The following is a 22,679-nucleotide window of genomic DNA, read 5'->3' on the forward strand; positions in this document are numbered from 1 at the left end:
GAGGGATCATCTTGCCCCAAATGCCATTATTTTGTAATTTGTTCGTAACTTAACCTACGAGCTCTGTTATTCCATAATACCAATCAGAACACTTAATTGAAGATATACTGAAGCTGTGAGTACAAGAAAAATGGAATTTCAGCTGCTACAACAAAAGTTATCTAAGTACAAAGTTAAGCTTTCCTTAGATCAAAAGTATGAAATTTTTATTTTTTACAGTAGAATTTTTTTAATGACGCGTGTTGTCATGACAGTTTGACTGATTCATAGGTATGTCATTGACAACGTATTACCGCATTTGCCTAAAAGATTACGCTAATAGGCTCTCCAAAATTTAAAAGGATCATCTTGCCCCAGGTGATCATCTCGTTCCCCATTTCCTCTACACGGCACTAAATTTTCGTAAATTCACAAAAAAAATGTTAATTAAAATAGAATATATAAATTACAACCGAATCTTAATTTTCAATTTTAGAGAATTATTAGCCAAAGAAAGGCAAATTTTATAAATTAGTTATTTTTCTTTGCTACGTATGTATTCTCAAGTAAATAAAAAACAGATTAAAGTTCAAAGTGAATAAATTGCGGGGAAAAAAATAATTTTCCCGTTTGAAAATCACTTCGTAGACTCTTTGAATTTTCTGCATGACTATATACTTATAACTGTCTGACTAGATAAATCAATCACAGGTCGAGGCTAAAAAAGAAAACAACTAACGTGAATAGTAGTGGACGACGAATAAGTCTCTGTTTAATAAGTGGGTTGTCAATACTCATAAAATTATGAGATTGTTTACCATAAAGTTAACAACCTGTTTGCGAACAATATTATGCTACAAAGAATGTTATTCTAAAGCAGTTGTTTCGAGCAAAAATATTTAGTAATACGACTGACTGCAAAGTGTTAATAAGTGCTTTAATCTTGAAACAATATTTTATATTTATTAGATGAGAAAAAAATTATTAAATTCCTTTCTTAAAAAATTTATTTTTTTATTTATTTATTCTTTATTCACTATTTTTTCCTTACTCTTTATTCACTTCATATTAAATTATCCATATAAAATTTACTTATGAAATTTAATCTATCAAATAAAAAAATATGAACTTTTCAAAAATAATTTCATTCATTTGTTTTCTTTTCTATGTTTGGAGTCAAGAGCAGAGAAAATTAATATTTCCCACAAGAAACGATGCCCAAAGTAAGTAACGCAAATTAGAAATACTTTTCCAAAACACTTTTTAGCAAATATTTAAAAATAAACTTTCGAGATCAAAGATTTTAAGAGCACTTATTATTTAGAATCCTTAACATTTACGCATGACACAAAGTATGAACAAAATTTATATTCGAACAATTCTTTCTTCAGTAGAATACACAGCTTTTATGACAGTTATTACTTATTATTAATTTTATTTAATAATATAAATAAGAATTAACAACATTTTTAATTATTATATTTAAGACACTATAAAGTAACACTATTTTATAACATTATTAATTATTACGTTCATTATAATTATTAAATATTAGATTTATAATATCGTTAATTATTGCATTTGCAGTATTATAATTTATCACACTTATAATACTATTAATTAGTATATTCATACACCCAGAGAAAAAATTTATTTGAATCAACCGTTATTTATTTGAGTTAAATAAAAGTAAATTTATCTCAGAGTCTATACAAAATTATTTATTTGTTTTAAATTCTAAGTTTAGTTGGCTCTGATTTAAATGATGTCTTTTTTCTAGGTGTAAAGTTATTAACTAAATAACTGAAATAAATTTAAATAAATAAAAAACGAACGAATTCGTACAATAATTTAAAATAATTCTTGTATAAATTAACATTATGTAACTTGTAAATTGTAAATTTCTACAGAATTTTGTTTCTTCAATATTATTAAAAAATACTAAAATGATAATAAAATTCTACAATAGTAAAGTTTTTAATTGTTCCAAGAAACAATTTTCAACAACTTCAATGACAGTAATGTGTATATGTATAACATTGAAAAAAGAGAATCTTGTTTCTTCACAGTTTTGTGCTATCCACGGAACATGACTGTCAAGAAAATACAAGCACTGGGAGGAACTTATTGGAAGTGTTGGTTTCCCGGAATGTCCCACTATGAAGAAGAAAATTCGAACTCAAGAATACAAAAAAAATCCCAAACAATAAGATGACAGTAATTTGTCAAAGAAGGTATTTTAAATAACAAATTTCCTTAAAAATTATACTTAGAAAAAGAAATTCTATTTTAAAGTCGAGGAAAATTCTTACACTCAAAAAAACTACATTTCCTTAGTTATTTATTTACTAATAAACTGTTATTTTTTAATAATAACGCACAGGTTTAAACATTCGGTTCAACTTTTGGCCCAAAAAAGACAAACGCTTTTTACCGTGTTTTTTTTAACGCTGAATTCCAATTCATTGATAGATTTTTCATGGCACATCAAATTTTTAAATGGCGGATTCAATATGGCGGATGATAAAATTGAAAAAATTAACCGGATTTGCTTAATTGTGAAATTTATTATTCGTGGGTTTTTAGGGTTATTTTTAAATATTAAAATTATATTCATAACCAGAAACCCTGCAAAAACCCCAAGTAACATGTTTCAGGCAAATCCGATTGATTTTTAACTCTGATTTTACTGACAGTTTGTTATTTTTAACTAAATCCGATTAGAGAAATTATATTTTATTATTTATATCGTCTTGTATCTTTATTTTAATCATTAATAAAAATAAAAATAAATATATAAAAATATATAAAAATATATAAAAATAAAAATAAAATGTTCTGAAGAAAGGTATACCTAAGAAGCAAAAAATTTTAGGTGATGTTTGTAATTTTATGAATAAAAATGCACAAAGGAGATTAACTCTCAATATAAACTACTGATGTTAAAGTCTTCATTAGATCAAAAAGAATGAATTAAAATTAAAATAATTTTAATTCATTATTTTTGATCTATAATGAAGACTTTAACTTAGACACAAACTTTTAATTAAAGTAAAAACAACAACATAACCCTAAATAAAAAGTGAAGAAAGGTCACTAGAAAATTATCCGACTTATTTTTTACCTACAATAATAATAAAATTTTTCTCAATTCCAGGCATTCTAATTTCAACTCATTACATCAATTAGACAGGAGGAATTTCCAGCTAATGAAGAAGAATAAAAATGAAAAACATTTAACATATAAAAAGACAGAGAAAAGAAAGAAAAAGATGACAATCTAAAAAGTGATACATCTAAAAATATAGACTGAAACTGCAGTAGTATCACGCCAGAACTAAACGAATTAGAGAGGGTGGAAACGTCGCTTTAATGCTTGAGTGTACATTTACAAAGGACAGACTTTTTTTTAACTGGTTCAATTAAAGTCAGTTAAATTCTAAAATTTTATAGGTGGCTTAAGAAGATAAAATATTAATATCTCTCAAATAAAAGGTGGACTTACAGACTTACAATGTCCGTAAAACGTAAACACGTCACTGCATTGGAACGCTAACTTCTCTCTATTTATCTCTCTCTCTCACACACACACATCGCATCGCCACAAGATAAACATCTTAGGACCAAACTCTGAAGCCATCCTGTACCACCGACTAGCTTAACTTCCTATGATTTCTGGATAAGTGTGTATGTGTGAATGCGCATTTATAGGTGTCTAGTGCACACACACAATGCAGAGAAACTGCTTTGTGGCTTTGTACGTTTCACCGAAACAATAGACATCGTGAGGTCACGAGGGGTGTGTTTATGACACCCGTTAGATAAACAGGCTTTGATACACTCCCGAAATAATCTCCTATTAATCTGTATAATAATGTTCTGGTCAGCTAGATTGCATTGTCTTGTCATTAATCGACTAAATGTTGCAAACAAAATCAAAGAATAATGTTTATATTAACTTTCTAAAACTGTTGTATTGGCTGTTTCATGTTTGTCACATTTTTGGAAGCAGAGGCCATTAAAACCGCAAAAGAAAGAAAAAACTCTCTAAAACTGAATTAAGTGGAAGTTGAACCTCTAATTTACGTTAGTAAAAATATTAACTACAGTGAGAAAAAAAACTATTGATTCAATAGCACCAATGATATTTTCAATTTTTTTTTAAGGAATAATTTCTGAATGGAATTGAGTTGGATATTAAAATAGAATTATTCATAATTTACAACTAGAAACATAATGTTGTCTAGCGAATTATTTGAAGTGGTTGCGAAGTAGGGTTGATACAATTTTACTAAAAAAAATATGAATTAGTTTGAAATAAGTCCTGCAATTATTTTAAATAACATATTAAATATATAAATAGTATTTACAGTTTGTATGGATGTATATTTTAGACGATGGAATATGTTTTTGAATCAATAGCACGTGCTTTCGTTATTATAAATTATTATTATATGCGAATGCAATTATATATGGATATTACATAATATGGAAATTATATATGAATGGGTTATTATAAACCCAATTGTCTTGACAATTTTTTTTGGAGTAGAATATCAAATTTGAGCTTTTCTTTATCAAATTGGAGATTTTTCTATTAAATAAGAGCTTTTTCCGAAACACAAATGTACTCATATCTTTTTAAGAATTTATTTCCGATTAAGAAAAAATTTGTATCTTGAAAAACAAAGATGGTCTTGACAATTTTTTTACAATTTTTTGAGTCAAATATCAAATTTGCGCTTTTCTTCATCAATTTGGAGCTTTTTTGAAACACGGAGGTACACAGAACTTTTTTAGAATTTATTTCCGATTCAGAAAAAATTTTATGTCTTGAAAAACGACGATGGTCCCCACATCAAAAATTGCAACAAAGCTTATTATTAGACACTATTCATAATAGAAATGTTAAAGTAATATTAAAATAAAAAACTTGCAGAATTTCCATGGAATATCCACGGAAACTTGCGTAGAGTTCCATGGAAATTTGCAACGCTTAATTAATAGCATATTAATCCAACAGTATTTGTATTTATGTTATTTGTATTGTATGTTAGTGAAAATGTTTACTAACAGTTTTTCTAACCCGGTGAGCGTAAGGTTGAATTTGTAACACCGAGCGTAAGGTAGTGTATTTTTTACCCTGTAGTGATTTTCTATTTGTATATTAAAAAAACCTTGAAATCATGAAAATTTTTTTCTATAATTGTTTTATGTTGCCTAGTAATCTAATTTATTAATGTTCCGATAAATTTTTCATTTATTTAAACAATTTATTATTGCTAATTTATAACAATTCCAAAAACAAAATAGAGAAAAAAATAAGTAAAATGAAATATTAAATTAAATTTGCTATAGTTATTATTTAACATTGTTTAAACAATTAATTGTTGTTATTTATTAGTTTTTTTTCCATTGCACCTAGAAAGATGCAGTTTTTTTCTAATTTTGCAACTTTCGGACCTATACTTATGATAACCAATAAATCTTAAATGTCAAATCACTATTTTAACAATTGTTTAAATTTAAATTTGTTGTTATTTATTAACTTTTTTCCTATTGTCCCTAAAAAGATGCAGTTTTTTCGAATTTTGCCATTTTTCGACCCACTTATACACTGTTAGAAAAGAATTGAAAATTCAACAACTTTTCAATTACATTAGTTATTGAATTTGAATTCAATTCAGTTTGTATTGAAAATTAAAGAACTTGAAGTGAATATTCATTGGTTCGTAATTGAAAAAACAGACGCAGTTATTGAAAATTCATTACTGTTATTGAAAAAATGAAAATCCATTAGTTTGTAATTGAAAAATACATTCACAGTTATTGAAAATTCAATACTGTTATTGAAAATTCGTTACTGTTATTGAAAATTCAATACTGTTATTGAAAATTCAATACTGGTATTGAAAATTCAATACTGGTATTGAAAATTCATTACTATTATTGAAAATTCAATACTGTTATTCGAAATTCATTACTGTTATTGAAAATTCAATATTATTGAAATGTCATTACTGTTATTGAAAATTGAATAATGTTATTCAATATTCATTACTGCTGTTGAAAATTCAATACTATTATTGAAAATTCATTACTCTTATTGAAAAATCAATACTGTTATTAAAAATTCAATATTATTAAAAAGTCATTACTTTGTTGTTGAAAATTTAAAACTCTTACTAAAAATAAAAAATTCAAATTTCTTGTTGAAAATTTCAGTATATATTTTAAGTATACAAAAATTATTTTTTAATCTTTTTTTTAGAAGTAGAAATAATTCTTACAAATAACGGTTTCTTATAATTATTATTAATAGGTATTGCTATAAATAATTGAATATTGTAAAATATTTACGAAATTTTTCCGAAAATATGTTTGCTTTCTAAAAAAGATTTTGTAACAAAAGATGAAAATGTTGGAAGTTTTTTTTCTTTTTCAAAGGTTTGCCACATCTGGTTTGTCTTAGGATGACCGTTCGTGAGGGGTTCTTATTGCAAAGAGCCTGTTTTATGACTTTTTCACGAACCGTTTTTTTTCGTATGGATTTATTGGAACCGAAAGTTTGTCAAATTTCTCAAATTGTAGAATATAGTAAAAATATTCGAAAAGTGAATATATTTTCTGACAAATTTTTTCCCCGAATCTTTTGAAGCGTCAGTTGCTCTTGAGCATTTGCTGGAGAAATACCAAATCTGCGTTTGATGAAACAATTTTTAAGTGAAAATATTGTGAAGTGCTGGATTTAAAAGCAGATAATATTTTTGGATTATTTTAAAGGATTTCAAAAAGGTAATTAATATTCAAAATTCTATAAAATTTTAATCAATTAAATGGTGTTTAGTCATTTTTGACGGTTTTTTTAATTTGAAGTTTTATTGATTAGTGCATAACCCACGCTTCGATATAAACAAAAAATTAATGAAAAAATTATTTTATTTATTTAATATTTTGATGTTTTCTTTTGTCATGTATTATTGGGTGAGGTGGCCATTAATGATTTTATTTTAAATTTGTTATGTTAATGTTATATAATTAAGAACTATGAAAGAAAAACAAATTATAAATGTCTAAGAACAAAATAATTTTTCTAATTGACACCAGAGATGGAGATATATTTGTAGGTTAACTCAGAAGACGATTTATTTAATTCAATCATATTTTGTTTAAATGAAACTTAAAAAATCTTTGCCATACAGACAAACATATGTAAGTTTGATTGAAAAATATTTTTTTTGGTTAATTTAAAGAAATAATATATTTAATTCAAACATAAGTTATGGTTGATTTTAAATTATTTATAATCAACTTTCAACTTTGAATGAAACATAACATTTTTAAACGTAACTTTTATTTAATTCAAAACTGAAAATAGGTTTGAATTAAATATAATTATTCAAACAAATAATATTTTTGAATCAAAGCAGTAGATATTTTCTCCATATTGGGATTAAACTTAAAAACTAATTGCAATTAAACGAAATCACTTATAATTATTTGTCTACCAGACAAATTATCCGCGCGCAGGAATTTTGTGTTGCACTGTTGTCAACAATTTCAAGTCATTTCAATTTAAGTAATTTTTAAAGAAATACTTATGACACATAACTGAAAAATTAATTAGAATTGAATTTTCAATTTATATTACATTTTTAAACTTTAAAGTATATAAAAAAAACTTTAACGAATTTTGATACTAATTTAAAATTTGATTTCTTCATTACGAAAATTTTAATTATTCTGAAGAATAGAGAAGGTGAAAAAATTATTACATATTCAAATTTCTGAACAAAGAATATAAATAATATTATTTTTAGAGAATTTTCACTACTTTTTTTAATTCGCTAATTTTCAAGAAAGTTTCGAAAAAATTAATTATTTACCAAAGTTTTATGCAATTTACTTTTTACAATAATTCAATTACGAACACTAATAATAAAATTATTTTCATTAATTATAAAACTCATCAAAGAATTTAAATTATTTTTATTACTATTTTAAATTAATAATCGAAAAATTCAGTTATTTTCACAAATAAAGTTTTCCACAAGAATTCAATTATTTAAGCTAATAAAATTTTCATTATATTTATTATATTTCGAAAAAATTAATTATTTAAAACAATGTTCATAAAATTCTTCTGAAGAATTCAATTATTTTCAAAAATAATAAAAATTTTCACAAAAATTCAATTCTTTTTAAACATTTTAATAAACTTCTCCGCAATAATTCAATTATTTTCAAAAATAATAAAATTCTTCTCTGTAATTCAATTATTTTTGGGAATTATAATAAAATTCCTAGCAACTGTTCAATTATTTTCGTTAAAATAATACAATTCATCGAAGGATTTCAATTATTTTTAATACAATTTTACAGGAATTGCTCAAAAAATGTAATGATTCTTAAAAACTTAATTTCAATACCTCGAGAAAGTCAAATTATTTAAAAAAAAGTTCTTTTCATATTTTTTGGAATGATTGAATAATTATTTTCAAGAAATTAATAAAATTGTTCGACATAAATTAATTGTTTTAAATACAATTTTAATTAAACTTTTTTGAAATAATTAAATTATTTTTTAAAATTTCGTTTCAGATTCATGCTAAAAATAAATCCAAAGGAAGAAGGAGACAAAAGAGCTGCTGGAGCTAAAAGAAGATTAACAAACTTTGAGATGTCAGTCAAAAAATTAGGCGATGAACTGAACAATTTTACAAATAAGTTTAGGGTGTAGTTCAAATGTAGTTAAAATGCAATAATAAACGATATACATTATAAGTTATATATGCATTTTAGTTTTAAATTATTTCTACCTGAACTTTCAATTAAGTATTAATTGTTTAGTTAAACTTTAATAAATTTTCAAATCTGGTTATTTAATTTTCATATTAATATTATTGAATGTTGAACTCTATGTTATTAAATTTCCAATTAAATGCTATTGCATTTTCAATTCTACGTTATTCAATTTTCATATTAATATTATTGAATTTTCAATTATCTGTTACTTAATTTTCATATAAATGTTATTGAATTTTCAATTCTATTATATTATTGAATTTCCAATTCTATATTACTGAATTTTCAATTCTATGTTACTGAATTACCAATTCAATGTTATTGAATTCTCAATTTCATGTTATTGAATTTTCAATTCCATATTATTCAATTTTCAATGCAATGTTATTCAATTTTCAACTTCGTGTTATGGAATTTTCAATTTCATGTTGTTGAAATTTCAATTCCATGTTATTGAATTTTCAGTTCCATGTTATTGAATTTTCAACTTCGTGTTATTGAATTTTCAATTCCATGTAATTGTATTTTCAGTTCCTTGTTATTGAAATTTCAATTCCATGTTATTGAATTTTCAATTACAGTTGCTATTGAATATTCAACTCAATGTTATTGAATATTCAATTACACGTATTGATATGGACTTCACTTACATGTTATTGAAAATTCATATACATATTTCTAACAGTGTAACGGATAAATATAAAATGTCAAATCGCTATTTTAGCAACTGTTTAAACAAATAATATTGTTGTTATTTATTAACTTTTTTTCTATTACACCCAGAAAGACGCATTTTTTTCTAATTTTGGAATTTATTAAAAATAATCTAATAAACAAGAATACTTTAAAAAAATAGTATCCTAAATTAAGACATTCGTTCTAAGGTCTAAGAAGAATATCTTATTTTGTAGTAGACTTTTAAGAATAACTATATATTTTGATTAAGAGTTTATATTACACTTAAAGAAGAAGAAGAGTCCTAATTTTATACGCTTAGTAAATTTACACTAAATTTTGACTCTATTTAGTCAAACTATTAAGAGTCCTCAAAGATTCGTTTAGTTCCGGAACATTATTTACTCGGAATATAATACAAATACCGGTGGTACAAATGAACGGAATTAAGGGTCTTTTAGAAGTACGTACATGTCGAATAGAATGGCAAGGGTAGATAACTTTTTTTGGAGGGGATCTTTTTTTTGAGGGTGGAGTTGTGTGGAGAGTTGTCGAAGAAAACATGTGAGGGGTGATCTTTGATTGGTGTGGGAAGATTCAATGCCACTTAAAGCATTACCCTTGCTGGCTATGAATTTTCCATCTGAGAAATTATCTATTATTATTTTTATTCATAAAATTTACTCAAATTGTTACACTTGAAGAGAAATTTTTCCAATTAACGCAGACTTTTTTTGTTTGAAAAACACATTTTTTGGACAATTTTACCAAAAGAAAATTAATAGATATCCATAATATAGAACCTTGTTTAAATATTTTTTGTTTTCTAGTTCTCGGTATCATTGATTACGAATCTAAAAACATTTTGTCAAAATTCAAAATGGCGGATCCAAAATGGCTGACTATGGGATTAAAAATTAACCCGATTAACTTGAAACTTAGTTACTTAAGGGTTCGCTTAAAACTAATTTTTCGAGGGATTTTCGGAGTCGCTGATTACAAATTTTACAACAGTTTTTAAAAATTTTAAATGGCGGATGCAATATAATCAACACATTCTGGGGTTTGAAATTTTTTTAATTTCATAAATTAAAAAATGTAAATTAGTTTATAACAACAATAATCCATATTTCAATAATTATTATATTGAGTCCACCATTTTTAATTTTTAAAAACTGATGTCAAATTGGTAATCAGTACCATCAAAAACCCCCCGAGTTTTTGTAAAAGCTTAATTTAAAAAACCTTGACACTTTTCTCAAAACCTTGAAAATCTCGTAAAAATGCTTTGAATTTAATTTCTAAAATTTTAGTGGCCATTCTGAACAGTAATTTTTCTATTATCATTTACTAGTTTTTGCGACTAAAAATTTGTCTGTTGGTTCGCTTTTAAAACGCATAGAGGCCTCGGATTGAATTCAGAAATAAAAAATAGTATCAAAACAATGACATTTTTTTAATTATAAAAATGTTTTTGAGGGATAAAATGCCGGTTTAATTTCTCCACTTGAGAACGCCCAGGTCACCACTAGGTGGCGAGGAATCCAGCCATCTAGCGGTGACCTTGGCGTTCGCAGGTGGAGAGTAGCACCTCCATATTGAATCTCAAGATGTTCCTAATTCTACAATTATTTTTAATGAAATTTGGAGAGTTTGACAATTAATATAAACGGATTTTCAATTTTTAATTTACCATAATTTGCAATATTTTTATGGTCTCCATATTTTTTAGTTTTAGAATTAATTTCTTTACTAAATAAATTGATATTCAAAAGAATATCAATAGTAGTGTGGATTCGAAGCCTGCGCATATAATAGAAATGTATAAAAATGAATGAAGAATATATACATGTATACAGTTTGTTGAGAAGACTCATCGGGATTCGATATTGCTCGCGGGGCACTCAAGGTGCTCTCTGACAGTATTCACACGACATACTTGAAGTCTGAGTGTATAACGCGAATGAAATGTTTATGGGGCTCTCTATATACATATATAGACTGGTAGCGTATTGCTCGACACTGCAGGGGGTATGTATATGCGCGCACCCGTACCCCCATGCTGTCAATGGAGTAGGTCCTTGTACGAAATCGCTTATATACATATCCATGGGAAACGCTTAAATATTGGTTTATTTGGGCATACGAAGATACATTTGTTCCAATGACAATAGAATATGTGGCGCACTTCACTCGTCAGCGAGATAATGATTTATTGTTTCTTTTCTTTTTGCGCTTTTTTCAAATTTATCTCTTCATATTTTTATTTATGAATTTTTCCTTAGAAAGAATTTTGAAATTTCTATTTTTAAGTTCTGTGTGCGTATTTTTTAAATATAGAAAAAATCAACAAACTTTGTAAATGAATTAGAATTATTTTTTTATGGGTATTTAATAATGGAATATTGTCGAATTTTGTTATTTGGAGCATAACGAAATTGAAAGTTAATGGTTAATGAAATTATACAATTTGAAAAGATAACATTTTAAAGGATGAGTGTTAAAAGCCATTATAGATAAAATCGCCCTAAATCTTAGGGGAATATTGTAAAGTTAGACACGTGACCACCAGTTTTTGACACGTGATCACATCCACCAGGTGGTCGTCGTGGTCACGCATGTAATTTCGATAAGAGATAGAGGTAAAAGTACTCACCTAGTGAAATTTCTTACTGCAAGTTCATCCATCGTGTTCTGCAAAGGAAAAAAGGACAACTTTAGATTCATTATGTCAATATTTTTATTCTAGAGAATTTAAATTCAGAAAAAATTTAGTTTATTAATTTTACAATTATACATAACAATAATAATTCATGATACACTCTAAATCTGAATCAGTAAAAATTTCACTGACAATCAGTGGTTTTTACTGATTCTCAGTTAAATTCCACTGATGAATTTGTGAATTGAAATCAGTAAAATTTTCACTGATTCAGATTTAGAGTATGATATATAATTTATAATAATTTATAATAATTTGTAACAATTTAATTTAATTTATAATAAATTGCGATAATGATAATTTAAAGTGATTTTTAATAATGTAATTTATAACAATAATGAATGTTGAGAAATTATCAATCTTATTTGTACCATTAATTTTAATTCTCTAAATTGAACCATAGACAAAATTTAGCAAATCGGAAACCGGATTTAGAAAATGTTAGTTATTAGTTCAAAAAAGTAATTTACACTAAGAAAAAAAATTTGTTTCTATTTATTTAGTTGATTCAAGCAAAATTTGATTTTTTGAAATAAACGTTTTTCAAAAATCACATGCTTCTCCATCAGTGGTACAAATTCAGAATAAAGAAAGAATGATTCGACTGTTTTTGATCACAATAAAATAGTAACTTCTGGGATATTATTGAATTCGCGCAAAAATCGTGAGAGATTTGAGAAAGATTTCCTCTTTTTTTTCATGGGAATCTGTACGCTAATCGCGTATGACCTATGTGGGCGGTTTGACGGGCCAATAAGGCATGACATGACCGATCAGTTTACCATTTACCGGTATTATTTTCCACTATATATCCAAACCTATCTTCCTATCTTTTCCGCAGAGTTCACACGAGTCAGAGGCAGAGAATGCATTAGGGGTGACGTTACATAATAGGGGATGATTACCGTTTGACAAGCCTTTTATAATAGTTTTAATTCATCAGCGATAGGGTTTTCTTGTACAAAAGTTTCTTTACACGCGCAATATTATGCGATAAAAAAACAAACTTTATAATATAATTATGGGACCGGGAAATTTAATCTCCATTGCCTACACTTTAAAAGAGAAAAAAAATGACTATCTAAATATTTTCGTTTAATTTGTTCTTAATTACGAAAAGATATACACATATATTTATATTGTTATCTTTTTATTATATTGTTTGTCTATTGTATTATTATCTTTTCTTCTATATTCCTATCCTCTAAATCTGAATTGGTCACATTTGACTATTGAATTGTAGGATCGATTCGTTAATTAAATGCTAATTATTAAGCGTTTTGACTAATTCTTAGTGAAAAACTAATAATTCATTTATTAAATGACTTCATATTCGTAATCAGCGACCCTAAAAACCCCCCGAGAAACAAGTTTCAAGCAAATCCGAGTGATTTTTATCTTCTTCAGTCGCCATGTTGAATCCGCCATTTTAAATTTTTAAAAACAAACATCGGATTCGTAATGAACAATACCGAAAACATTTAAACGAGTTTATGACTTTTTTCTAAGTAATATAGTTTGATTCGCAGTAATAATTGTTTAAAGCAATAAAAGAATGAAATTGCAATTATCTGAAAAACCTGATGTGTAGTAAAAAAAAACTGATGGTGGATTCGAATTTAGGGTTAAAATTTACAGTAAATTTGACTGAAAAGCAAAAAGTCAATTATTGATTCTGACAAATTTAAAACCAGTTTCGCCAACTTTGATTGAAAATTAATCAATGATTAGTCATTTTGTTAAATTTTAGCAAAACAACTACTAATTAATTTGGGATCGTTTATAAATGATGTCACGTTTTTGGGGGTTGGAGGCGGGTCTCTACTAAACGTGACACAATGTATTTCCTGAAATGCGTAGAAATTAGTAGTAAAAGTTACTCTACTTTTTTTTCTATAGACTTGAATTAATTTACCAATTATTTAAATTTTTGGTACTGAATTTGTTACAAATTAGTTTCAATTTGTAACTTTGAAAAGTTACAAAAATTGAAATCGGTAAATTATAATTCATTTCTGCACGAAGGAAGGTAAAAATAAGTAACTTTTACTATATACTTCCAAAAAATATTTAAATTGTCAGGAATTCTGTACATTTTCAAAAATTTCTATTTTCGGATATATAGTGACCAAAAACTTGAAAGTAATTAAATTTTACCATTTCCAAAGTAAATTTTAGTAAGAATCAGTAAAATGCACTACGAACGTATAGCAAAATTGACTACGAAAATAGTAAAAGTTGTCAAATTTAATTTCATTTTTTGTCTCAATTTGATATTCTTAGAAAAACTGTAAACTTAAAAAGAACAGAAAAATAATAGGAATAATAAAAATAGCAATTGTGAAATAAGTTCAGAATAATAAAAATTAATTGACAAATTATCCCTATGGGAATTTAATTGAATTCTCTCATCTCATTATTAGAATATCAAAATACACAACCGACGTTGGCATATGCCTCTCTATATGTAATCCTGATCAGCACCCATATTGAGTTACGTATATTCAATAGAAACTTTTATCCTTTCTGGCAGATAATAATTTATTTAATAGACTTCCAGAAGGACTTGAATGATCTGGACCATGTTGTTATTTCAATCGGGCGTGTGCCGAAATAGAATGAGTTGCAGAAAAAGGTACAAAAACCACTATATATAGAGGTTCTTGTAAAGATTGCGATACACGAGTGTATGTGTGACTTCGCAGAAAAAGTATTCTTTCCCACTTTTCTATACAACACACATATCCCAAAACATTTCTTTTCATTTATAAATAATCCGAATCGACACCTCGATCGATCTACATACCGCTTTGTCAAAAATTCAGAACTCAACTTTTTTTCCAAATTCTCCTAACAATATTATTTGAACTAAAAGTGATTTTTTTTTCTATGTGTATGTGAATTCTTTTTAAATCGAAAATGCACATTTAGAGAGTGGGAGGACGTGATTCTTCGATGTCAATCTTTCGTTTTGCTATTTGACAATTTTCCGTTATCGAACTAATGGTTGATTGGTTGGATTTGTGGAAAATTTCCTCTTTTTTTGAGGGAAGAAGGTTCACGACCCTTGAATCGGATTTCCGTGTGTGTCGTTCTTTTGTGGTAAAAGAGAAGGCGCGCGCGTGCTACAAACTTTGGAAATCTGCCCGATCCATCACGTAGCGCTTGTTAAGGGTCTATTGTCAATTCATAGTCGGCAATGTTGCGGTCGAATGTCTTTTCGAATGTCCCGGAGAAAATGCAAAATGTGCTTTGATTGTTCGTGATCACAATATAACCCTTCACATTTATTTGTTGAAAAAGACGATAGCATTTAAAAATTGACAGGAGAAAATGTCTCGTTCCAAAAGAAGAGAGAAGGAGAAAAGAAAGATCGAAATCGATATATATATATGAATGCTACCTAAAGGAGTGTCTTCTGGAAAATTTATTTTTCTTTGAAAATAATTTTCATTTAGACACCACAATTAAATAGTCACGAAATTATACTTTGAGTTTATTTATTTGTCTACTTAATTCTAATATTTTTAATCCAGTCGGAAATGAAATGAAATGATTGTTTTTACCAGAATATTCATAATCTTTTTATTTACTATAATTATTAGAGGCTACAATTTCATTGAGTCTTTTACTGACACATATTTTCCAAGGATATCAAATTAAGTCAAAAAACGAATCAAAAGTGTTGCAAAGCATAATGTTTTGATTCGTTTTTTATATTAATTTGATATCCAGGCTTCACACTCAACAATTAATTTTTAAAAAGTATCAAAAAGTAGCTATAATACTAATAAACGAGCAGAAAAGAAGCTACCGAAAATTAATTTTAACGAATAAAAAAAATTGTTTTAGTTGATTGACAAAAATTTAATTCAGTATTTCCCTGACTGTTTTCTGATTTCAATCAAAAATATTTATTTTTATTCTAATCCTGCTGAGCACTTTAATTCTAAATTTTTGAAAAATTCAATTATTTACCAAATTTTTATCCTGAAAAATATAATTGCATTTAAAAGTAATTTTTAAAAGTAAACAAATCAAATTATTTAATAAAATTTAACTGAAATTGTTCACAGGAATTAAGAAAATAAATTAATAATTTTTCAAAGTAAAAATTTAAATGTTATTACAGTTTCTCAACAATTAAATTTTTCAACGATTTCAATTTAATAATCTTTTTAAATTTAGTTTTTTCTAAAAAAATTGTAATGTAACTCTTTTAATATTCAATTATTATCTAAAATTACAAATGAAATTCGTTTTTAAATCAATTCTTATTAGAAAGTTCAGCTGAAATTCAACTATTTAAATACAAAAATAAATAATATATTGAATAATTGAATGTTTCTCAAAATGTATAATTCTTATAAAGAATTTATCAATTTTTTAAATAATAATTCAATTTCTGAAAAGAATTTTATTACTTATGAAAATAATTTAATTTTTAAGAAGATATTTATTGAATTTTTTTTTAAATAATTGAAATCACGTGAAAAATTTTAGTATTTGGGAAAATAATTGAATTCTTGAGAAGAATTTTATTTAATTCTTATTAAATAATTAAATTCCCGTGAAAAATTTTATTATTTGGGAAAATAATTGAACGAATTCAAGAATTTCTTGTTTGTTTACCTGCTATATTACTATTTTATTTTAAATATTTATATCTTTAATTTTCAGAGTTTTATATTCTTGAAAAGGCCTCACTTCGTAGAGGCAAAAGCTAGATATATTCAATAATTATATTGATCAGTTCATTGACAATCAATAAATCTCTTTTTAAAAATAATAATTGAAATTCTGAGAAGAATTTTATTATTTATGAAAATAATTGAATTTTTTCGGAGAATTTTATTTAATTTTTTCTTAAATAATTGAATTGTCGTAAAAAATTTTCTTATTTGGGATTTTAATAGAATTCTTGTGAAGAATTTTATTAAAATTTTTAAAAGTAGGTTTTTGAATTCTTGAGAAGGATTTTATTATTTATGCGAAAATAATTATATTCTTGCCTGGAATTTTATTTAAATTTTTATAAATAATTGAATTTTCGTGAAAGATGTTATTGCTTGTGAAAATAATTGAATTCTTGCAGTAGAATTTTATAAAAAGTTTTTAAATTGATTTTTCCGAAAAATTTTATAAAACATTTTAAATAATTCAATTCCTATGAAAATTTTATTACTTATAATTATAATAAAATTGAATGTTTGCGAAGAATTTTATCAAAAATCTTTTGATTGCAATTTTTAGAATTTTTTTTAGTTCAACAATTAGCGAATTTAAAGTGATGCAATTTTCCCCCAAAAATAAAGAAAAAAGTACCTTTTAGTGTCATAAATCTAAAAAAGTATCCAAATAGTAGGTATCAAATTTTAAACTAAAAAGTGTTATTTAAACACCGAATTTGGTGTTTCTTGTATTAATATTTAAATATATAAAAATTCTATTTGAAAAATTGAAGCAAAAATATTTGCATAGGAATTAAATGAAAAAGTCATTTGAAAATTGATTATCAACGATTATAAGGACATCAGAGTCGCGTTCCGTGAAAGGATTAAGGGCTGGTTTTGTTGACATATACATAGAGAATGGTGGGTACGAACCTTCTGTTTTCGTCTCGGTGGCACCCTATATGTTTGAACACATTTGTTGATAACCTCCCTTCTACATATCTATTGCGTATACAGTTACACGGATTTACAAACTACAAAACCGAGTCACGTGTATTTCAAAGCCTAATTCAAATAATCAGTAGCGTAAAAAAATAAGTAAACACGTGAATAAAAAAAATAAAAAGGTCTCTGCTAATCAAAAACACGTTACACATCCGATATACTCGTAAATATCGAGCAAAACAGAGTTTTTCAAAATTAACATCAAAAGAAAGAGCTATTCAAAAATCAAAACTGTATACATTTCTGATATATTGCCAATCAAAAAGTTTAAAAATTCTGAAAATTTCTACATTGTTAACAATATTTGTTTACAATGTAGAAACTGGATCGATTAGCAAGTAAATAAAACCTGTTTTGTCTCGTTACATTTAAAAATTTAAAAAGCTGAGTAAGAAATAAGAATAGCTATAAAGTTTGACTCGGGATAATATAAAATTGCAGAGACGTCGCGATGAATTAATTATACCCACTGAATTAGAATAGTGACCCCTATATAACGGAAGAAAGGAAGGGTGATTTTTAAAAATTGCAAAATTTATATCGCGTTCACGCGTGCCAATCCTATGACCAGGGAGGATCTTCTCAGCATGAGATGATATTCGAGGGACATAATGAGAAGATCTTTTAATTCATTCATCGTCCTTTCCAAACGAACGCTTAAACTGTCCCTAAACCCTTTCGGATGTAAATCGTAACGAAAACGACGGAAGTGACTTCCCTTCAAATGATATTGACGCTGAGATTCAACAATGGGGCGTAATATAAATGAGACCCTTGAGATGAACGCGCACACTATCAAGTTTAATAATCTACTTGTCTATACTAGCACTAAACACGTGATCATTTGCAAAAAATAACTCGGCACATTGTTTACAATTGCCATAATTCATTAAATGTACTTCATATATTCGGGGCCATTAAAATTAATCTGCTTCGTTATTTCTGCAGTAAAAAAAAATATAGTTATCGGGATATTAACAAATAAATTTTATTTATTTATTTACAAGGTTTAAATGACAAATAGTTATCAAAAATAGCGAGTTTACAATTTGTACTCTAAATATGAATTAATAAAAATTGTAACTAACAGGGTTGCCACAAAAATTTAATTTCCAGACAAACTTTTACAATGCAATTTTACGAAATTTCGATTATTCGAAATTTCTTCAATAAAATATATAAAGAAATTAAAAACTTCAAATAATTTAAAAAAAAATTCAATTAAACTTTTTCAAACAAATAAATTCTACAGAATTGTTAGTGAAAAGTATGAAAAATTCAGATTTTCAAAGAGTTTAATTTAAAACCTTTTCAAAATTCAATTATTTATGTACAAAAATAAATAATTTATTGAAAATTTGAATGTTTATTAAAATTGAATTCTCATAAAGAATTTTATCAACAAATTTTTAAATAATTGAATTCTTTTCATGAATTCTAATAAAATTTTTAAAAATAATTACATTTTTCGAGGAATTTGATTAAAATTATATTAAAAATAATGGAAATTCTGCGATAACTTTTATTATTTACGAAAATAGTTGAATTCCTAAACAGAATTTTATTATTTACGAAAATAATTGAATTCCTAAACAGAATTTTATTATTTACCAAAATAATTAAATGTTTGCGTAGAATTATATCAAAAATTTTTTGAAATAATTGAATTCTTTTGGAAAATTTTTTTAAAATAGTGGATATTGAAAATCATTTAATTGAGTAAAATTTTTTTAACATAACTGAATTTCTGCGAAGAATTTTATTACTTTTTGAAAGTAATTTAGTTTTTGCAATCACTTGTAACTTTTCAAAAATTTAATTTTTTAAAATGTTTTTAACTAAAATTCTTCTGTAAATCATTATTGTTAATAACTAATTAAATAGATATATTAAAAATTTAACTATAATTTTAGAAGAATTTGAATTATTAAAAATTTTCAAAAACCATAAGTTTTTTAAGATTTCTAATTAAATTCACCTAAAACTGTATACAATTTCAAAATAAAATTTCAATTAATTTTGAAATATTGAAGTAAAATTATTCATTAAATAATTTATAAATACTTAGAAAATAGGCATAATTTACTTTAAATGTTTAATATATTGCTTATTACGAATTCGATGCTGGTTTTAAAAAATTCAAAATGGCGGATCCAACATGTCATCAAAAAAAATATAAAAATCACTCGGGTTTGCTTGAAACTTGTTACTCAGGAGTTTTTGGAGTAGCTGATTATGAATATGAAGTCGGATTTTTAAAATTCAAAATGGCGGATTCAAGATGGCTGACACCGAGTAATAAGTTTCAAGTAAATCCGAGTGATTTTCAACTTTATCGTCCGCCACATTGAATCCGACACTTTGAATTTTTTAAAATTAACTTCAGATTCGTAATCAGTGACCTCGAAAATTTAATTTAATTTAATTTATTTCAATTGACACACTGCAGTGCACAGTTACTTTTCCATTTCTCTTTGATTAAAATCATTAATCACAAAAAATAGTAGTTAAACACCTCTCTTCAAGAGTCAAGAAATAAAGTCGTTATGGGGAATTGAGGAGGATATTAAAAAAATATAAATCGTTCGAGATCCCACATACGATAATCAGCGTTTATATAACCGTTCAAAGGTAAAAAAAAGATCGCGCCCGCGAGCCTAAATTCGCAGCTGAATGTATACGGGTGCCCTAATAGCTTGACAAAATTCATCAAAAAATTTTCTAATAGCCTACAAGAAAAAGCATCTATACTCTCCGCACACACAGGTAAGACTCTTTAAATACTCCCGTATCGTGGAAAGATTCAATGGCATGATATATACGTGGAAACATTTTTCCTATGGGTTCTTGGGTCAATTTAAATCAATTTGGCCCCCCTTTCTCAACCCCCACTTAAACGAACTTCAATTGGCGGACAATGGATCTCGGGTGGTTTCGAGGGAACCAAAGAAGGCTCATATAAAGCTATAAAAATACTCTCAAATCTTGTACTTTTTTATATATATGTACATGAGATCATATTTAAAAGTATCAAATGTCATTTATTGTAAAAAAAGACAAATTCGTAACATTATGTGTCACCATGGGAAAATGGGGTCAAGTGGTTTTATTATGGTTTTCGTTTCATGATTTTCTATAAATATACGTCAAAAAAGAAGAAACCTTCTTCTTTTACAAAAGAAAACAAATTTAGATCTCTATTTATCAACTTGTACTTTAAAGCAATACAAAATTTTAAAGGACGAATCAATTAAAGAAGAACAAAACTAAAACCATACGGAGAAAACAATAAATTCATGAGAGCATTAAAAAAATTTGACATTATACTATTATACAAATTGTCTTTTTTTCCCAACATAAGCACTCTTTCTCTATATATATGCATAAAGAACATAGCAAAAGTCAACCCCAAAAAAGTACAAGTACGGAGCGAAATTCATCCTGATATCAGATAAGATAAACAGCAGGACGATTTAATGAATGTGGGAGACCGGAAAGAGCGATAAGCGATCGCTATTATAGCCAAAAGTCTAGAGAGCGTACAGGTACGAACACTATAGTTGACAAACTGCTGAGGATACAATATGAATTGATAGAGTTAATCGACCCTTAACGATTAGACTCTGTGCGATATCAAACCACGTCGATTAGTCACTCGAAAGAAGACCCAATCTTAATTGGATATTGCGTTTCTTAATTGACGTGAGAACCGAAAAAAATAAGTTTCAGGTAAAGAATTATATTTTTATATAAATGATTGTGAGTATTATAGGGGATTGAGATTTTTATATATATGTCAAAATACTATTTTCACATAGAATAGTAAGAATACACAAAAGAAAAATAATATATTAGAGATATATATTTCAAATTTGAATTAAAAAAAATTTAACCCATTAATTTCAATATATAGTTTAAAAACTATTTATTTTGAAGATTCTACGCGTTTCTGACATACAATTTTTACTATATTTCGAGAATAATATTTAATTTTCTCGAAGTAAATTTATGTAAAAATTGGTAAATTTTACTTCAGACGTATATAATGAAAATTACTAGACTTTCGAAATTGTTCCAATTTACTTCGGACATATACATATAGTAAAAATTACTATACTTTAAAAAGTGGTGCAGTTTACGAAATTCGTAAAAATTGCTTTTTAATATAGTAGGGGAGGGTGGTCCCATACCGACCCCCTAAAGTGCAAAGGCAAAAAATGTGCCAAAAATGTGTTTCTTTGTCTTAGTTAAAATTTTGTTGAGTAAAGGAACTATTTTTCTATGTTTTCTGACGGTTGCCGAGGTTTCTGATTGTCATTAATAAGAGACCTAAACAAAAAGCGAAAATTTACGTTTTTAACTTATCTACTGTGCTGCCTGCATAAAGTCCAGTTGAAGAAGGCCGATGATACCCGAAGTATCACGAACATCCATTTAATATTGCTACGATTGCTACTGTCGTACTTACCTCACCTGTTGTCAAGGTAAATTTTTATGACGTTTTCGATTTTATGTTTTAATTTGTGATTTCAAGATATATTGAAAATGAAATAATTGAAATAATTTTTACTGTCCATGATTTCACCTAACCTAGAAATTTTCAAATCAAACTTGTGTGCCTTGTATGCAATGCGTTTACGGGAATTTCAACTTAACCTCAAATATTGATTTGATATCATGATATACATGGAATATAATAATCGCGTCACATGTAAAACAAATAAATATTAACAGTAATTAATTAACAAACATATTATATATTTAATTTATGTTAATTTATTACATTAATTTGTAAAAAAAAAGAATGTCACATACACAAA

General features: G+C 26.3%; 1 protein-coding gene and 1 long non-coding RNA gene across 4 annotated transcripts in view; one reads left to right on the forward strand and one right to left on the reverse strand.

Annotated features, from left to right (window-relative positions):
• LOC122503714 (meiotic recombination protein W68) overlaps positions 1-22,679 on the reverse strand; it is a 176,184-nt gene that overhangs the window by 124,462 nt on the left and 29,043 nt on the right. For all 3 annotated transcript variants that reach the window (XM_043614375.1, XM_043614373.1, XM_043614374.1), the window contains one exon: positions 12,116-12,153. In XM_043614375.1, coding sequence (XP_043470310.1) covers positions 12,116-12,147 — 32 coding nt within the window. In that variant the 5' untranslated portion in view covers positions 12,148-12,153. The remainder of the gene's footprint in view (positions 1-12,115; positions 12,154-22,679) is intronic.
• On the forward strand, positions 1,087-4,230 carry LOC122503716. Its single transcript, XR_006301776.1, has 3 exons — positions 1,087-1,202; positions 2,049-2,213; positions 3,137-4,230. It is a non-coding gene; the product is annotated as an uncharacterized LOC122503716 (long non-coding RNA).

The sequence above is a fragment of the Leptopilina heterotoma genome, unplaced genomic scaffold (genome assembly GCF_015476425.1).
Source record: "Leptopilina heterotoma isolate Lh14 unplaced genomic scaffold, ASM1547642v1 Lhet_27, whole genome shotgun sequence".
NCBI classification, from domain to species: domain Eukaryota; kingdom Metazoa; phylum Arthropoda; class Insecta; order Hymenoptera; family Figitidae; genus Leptopilina; species Leptopilina heterotoma.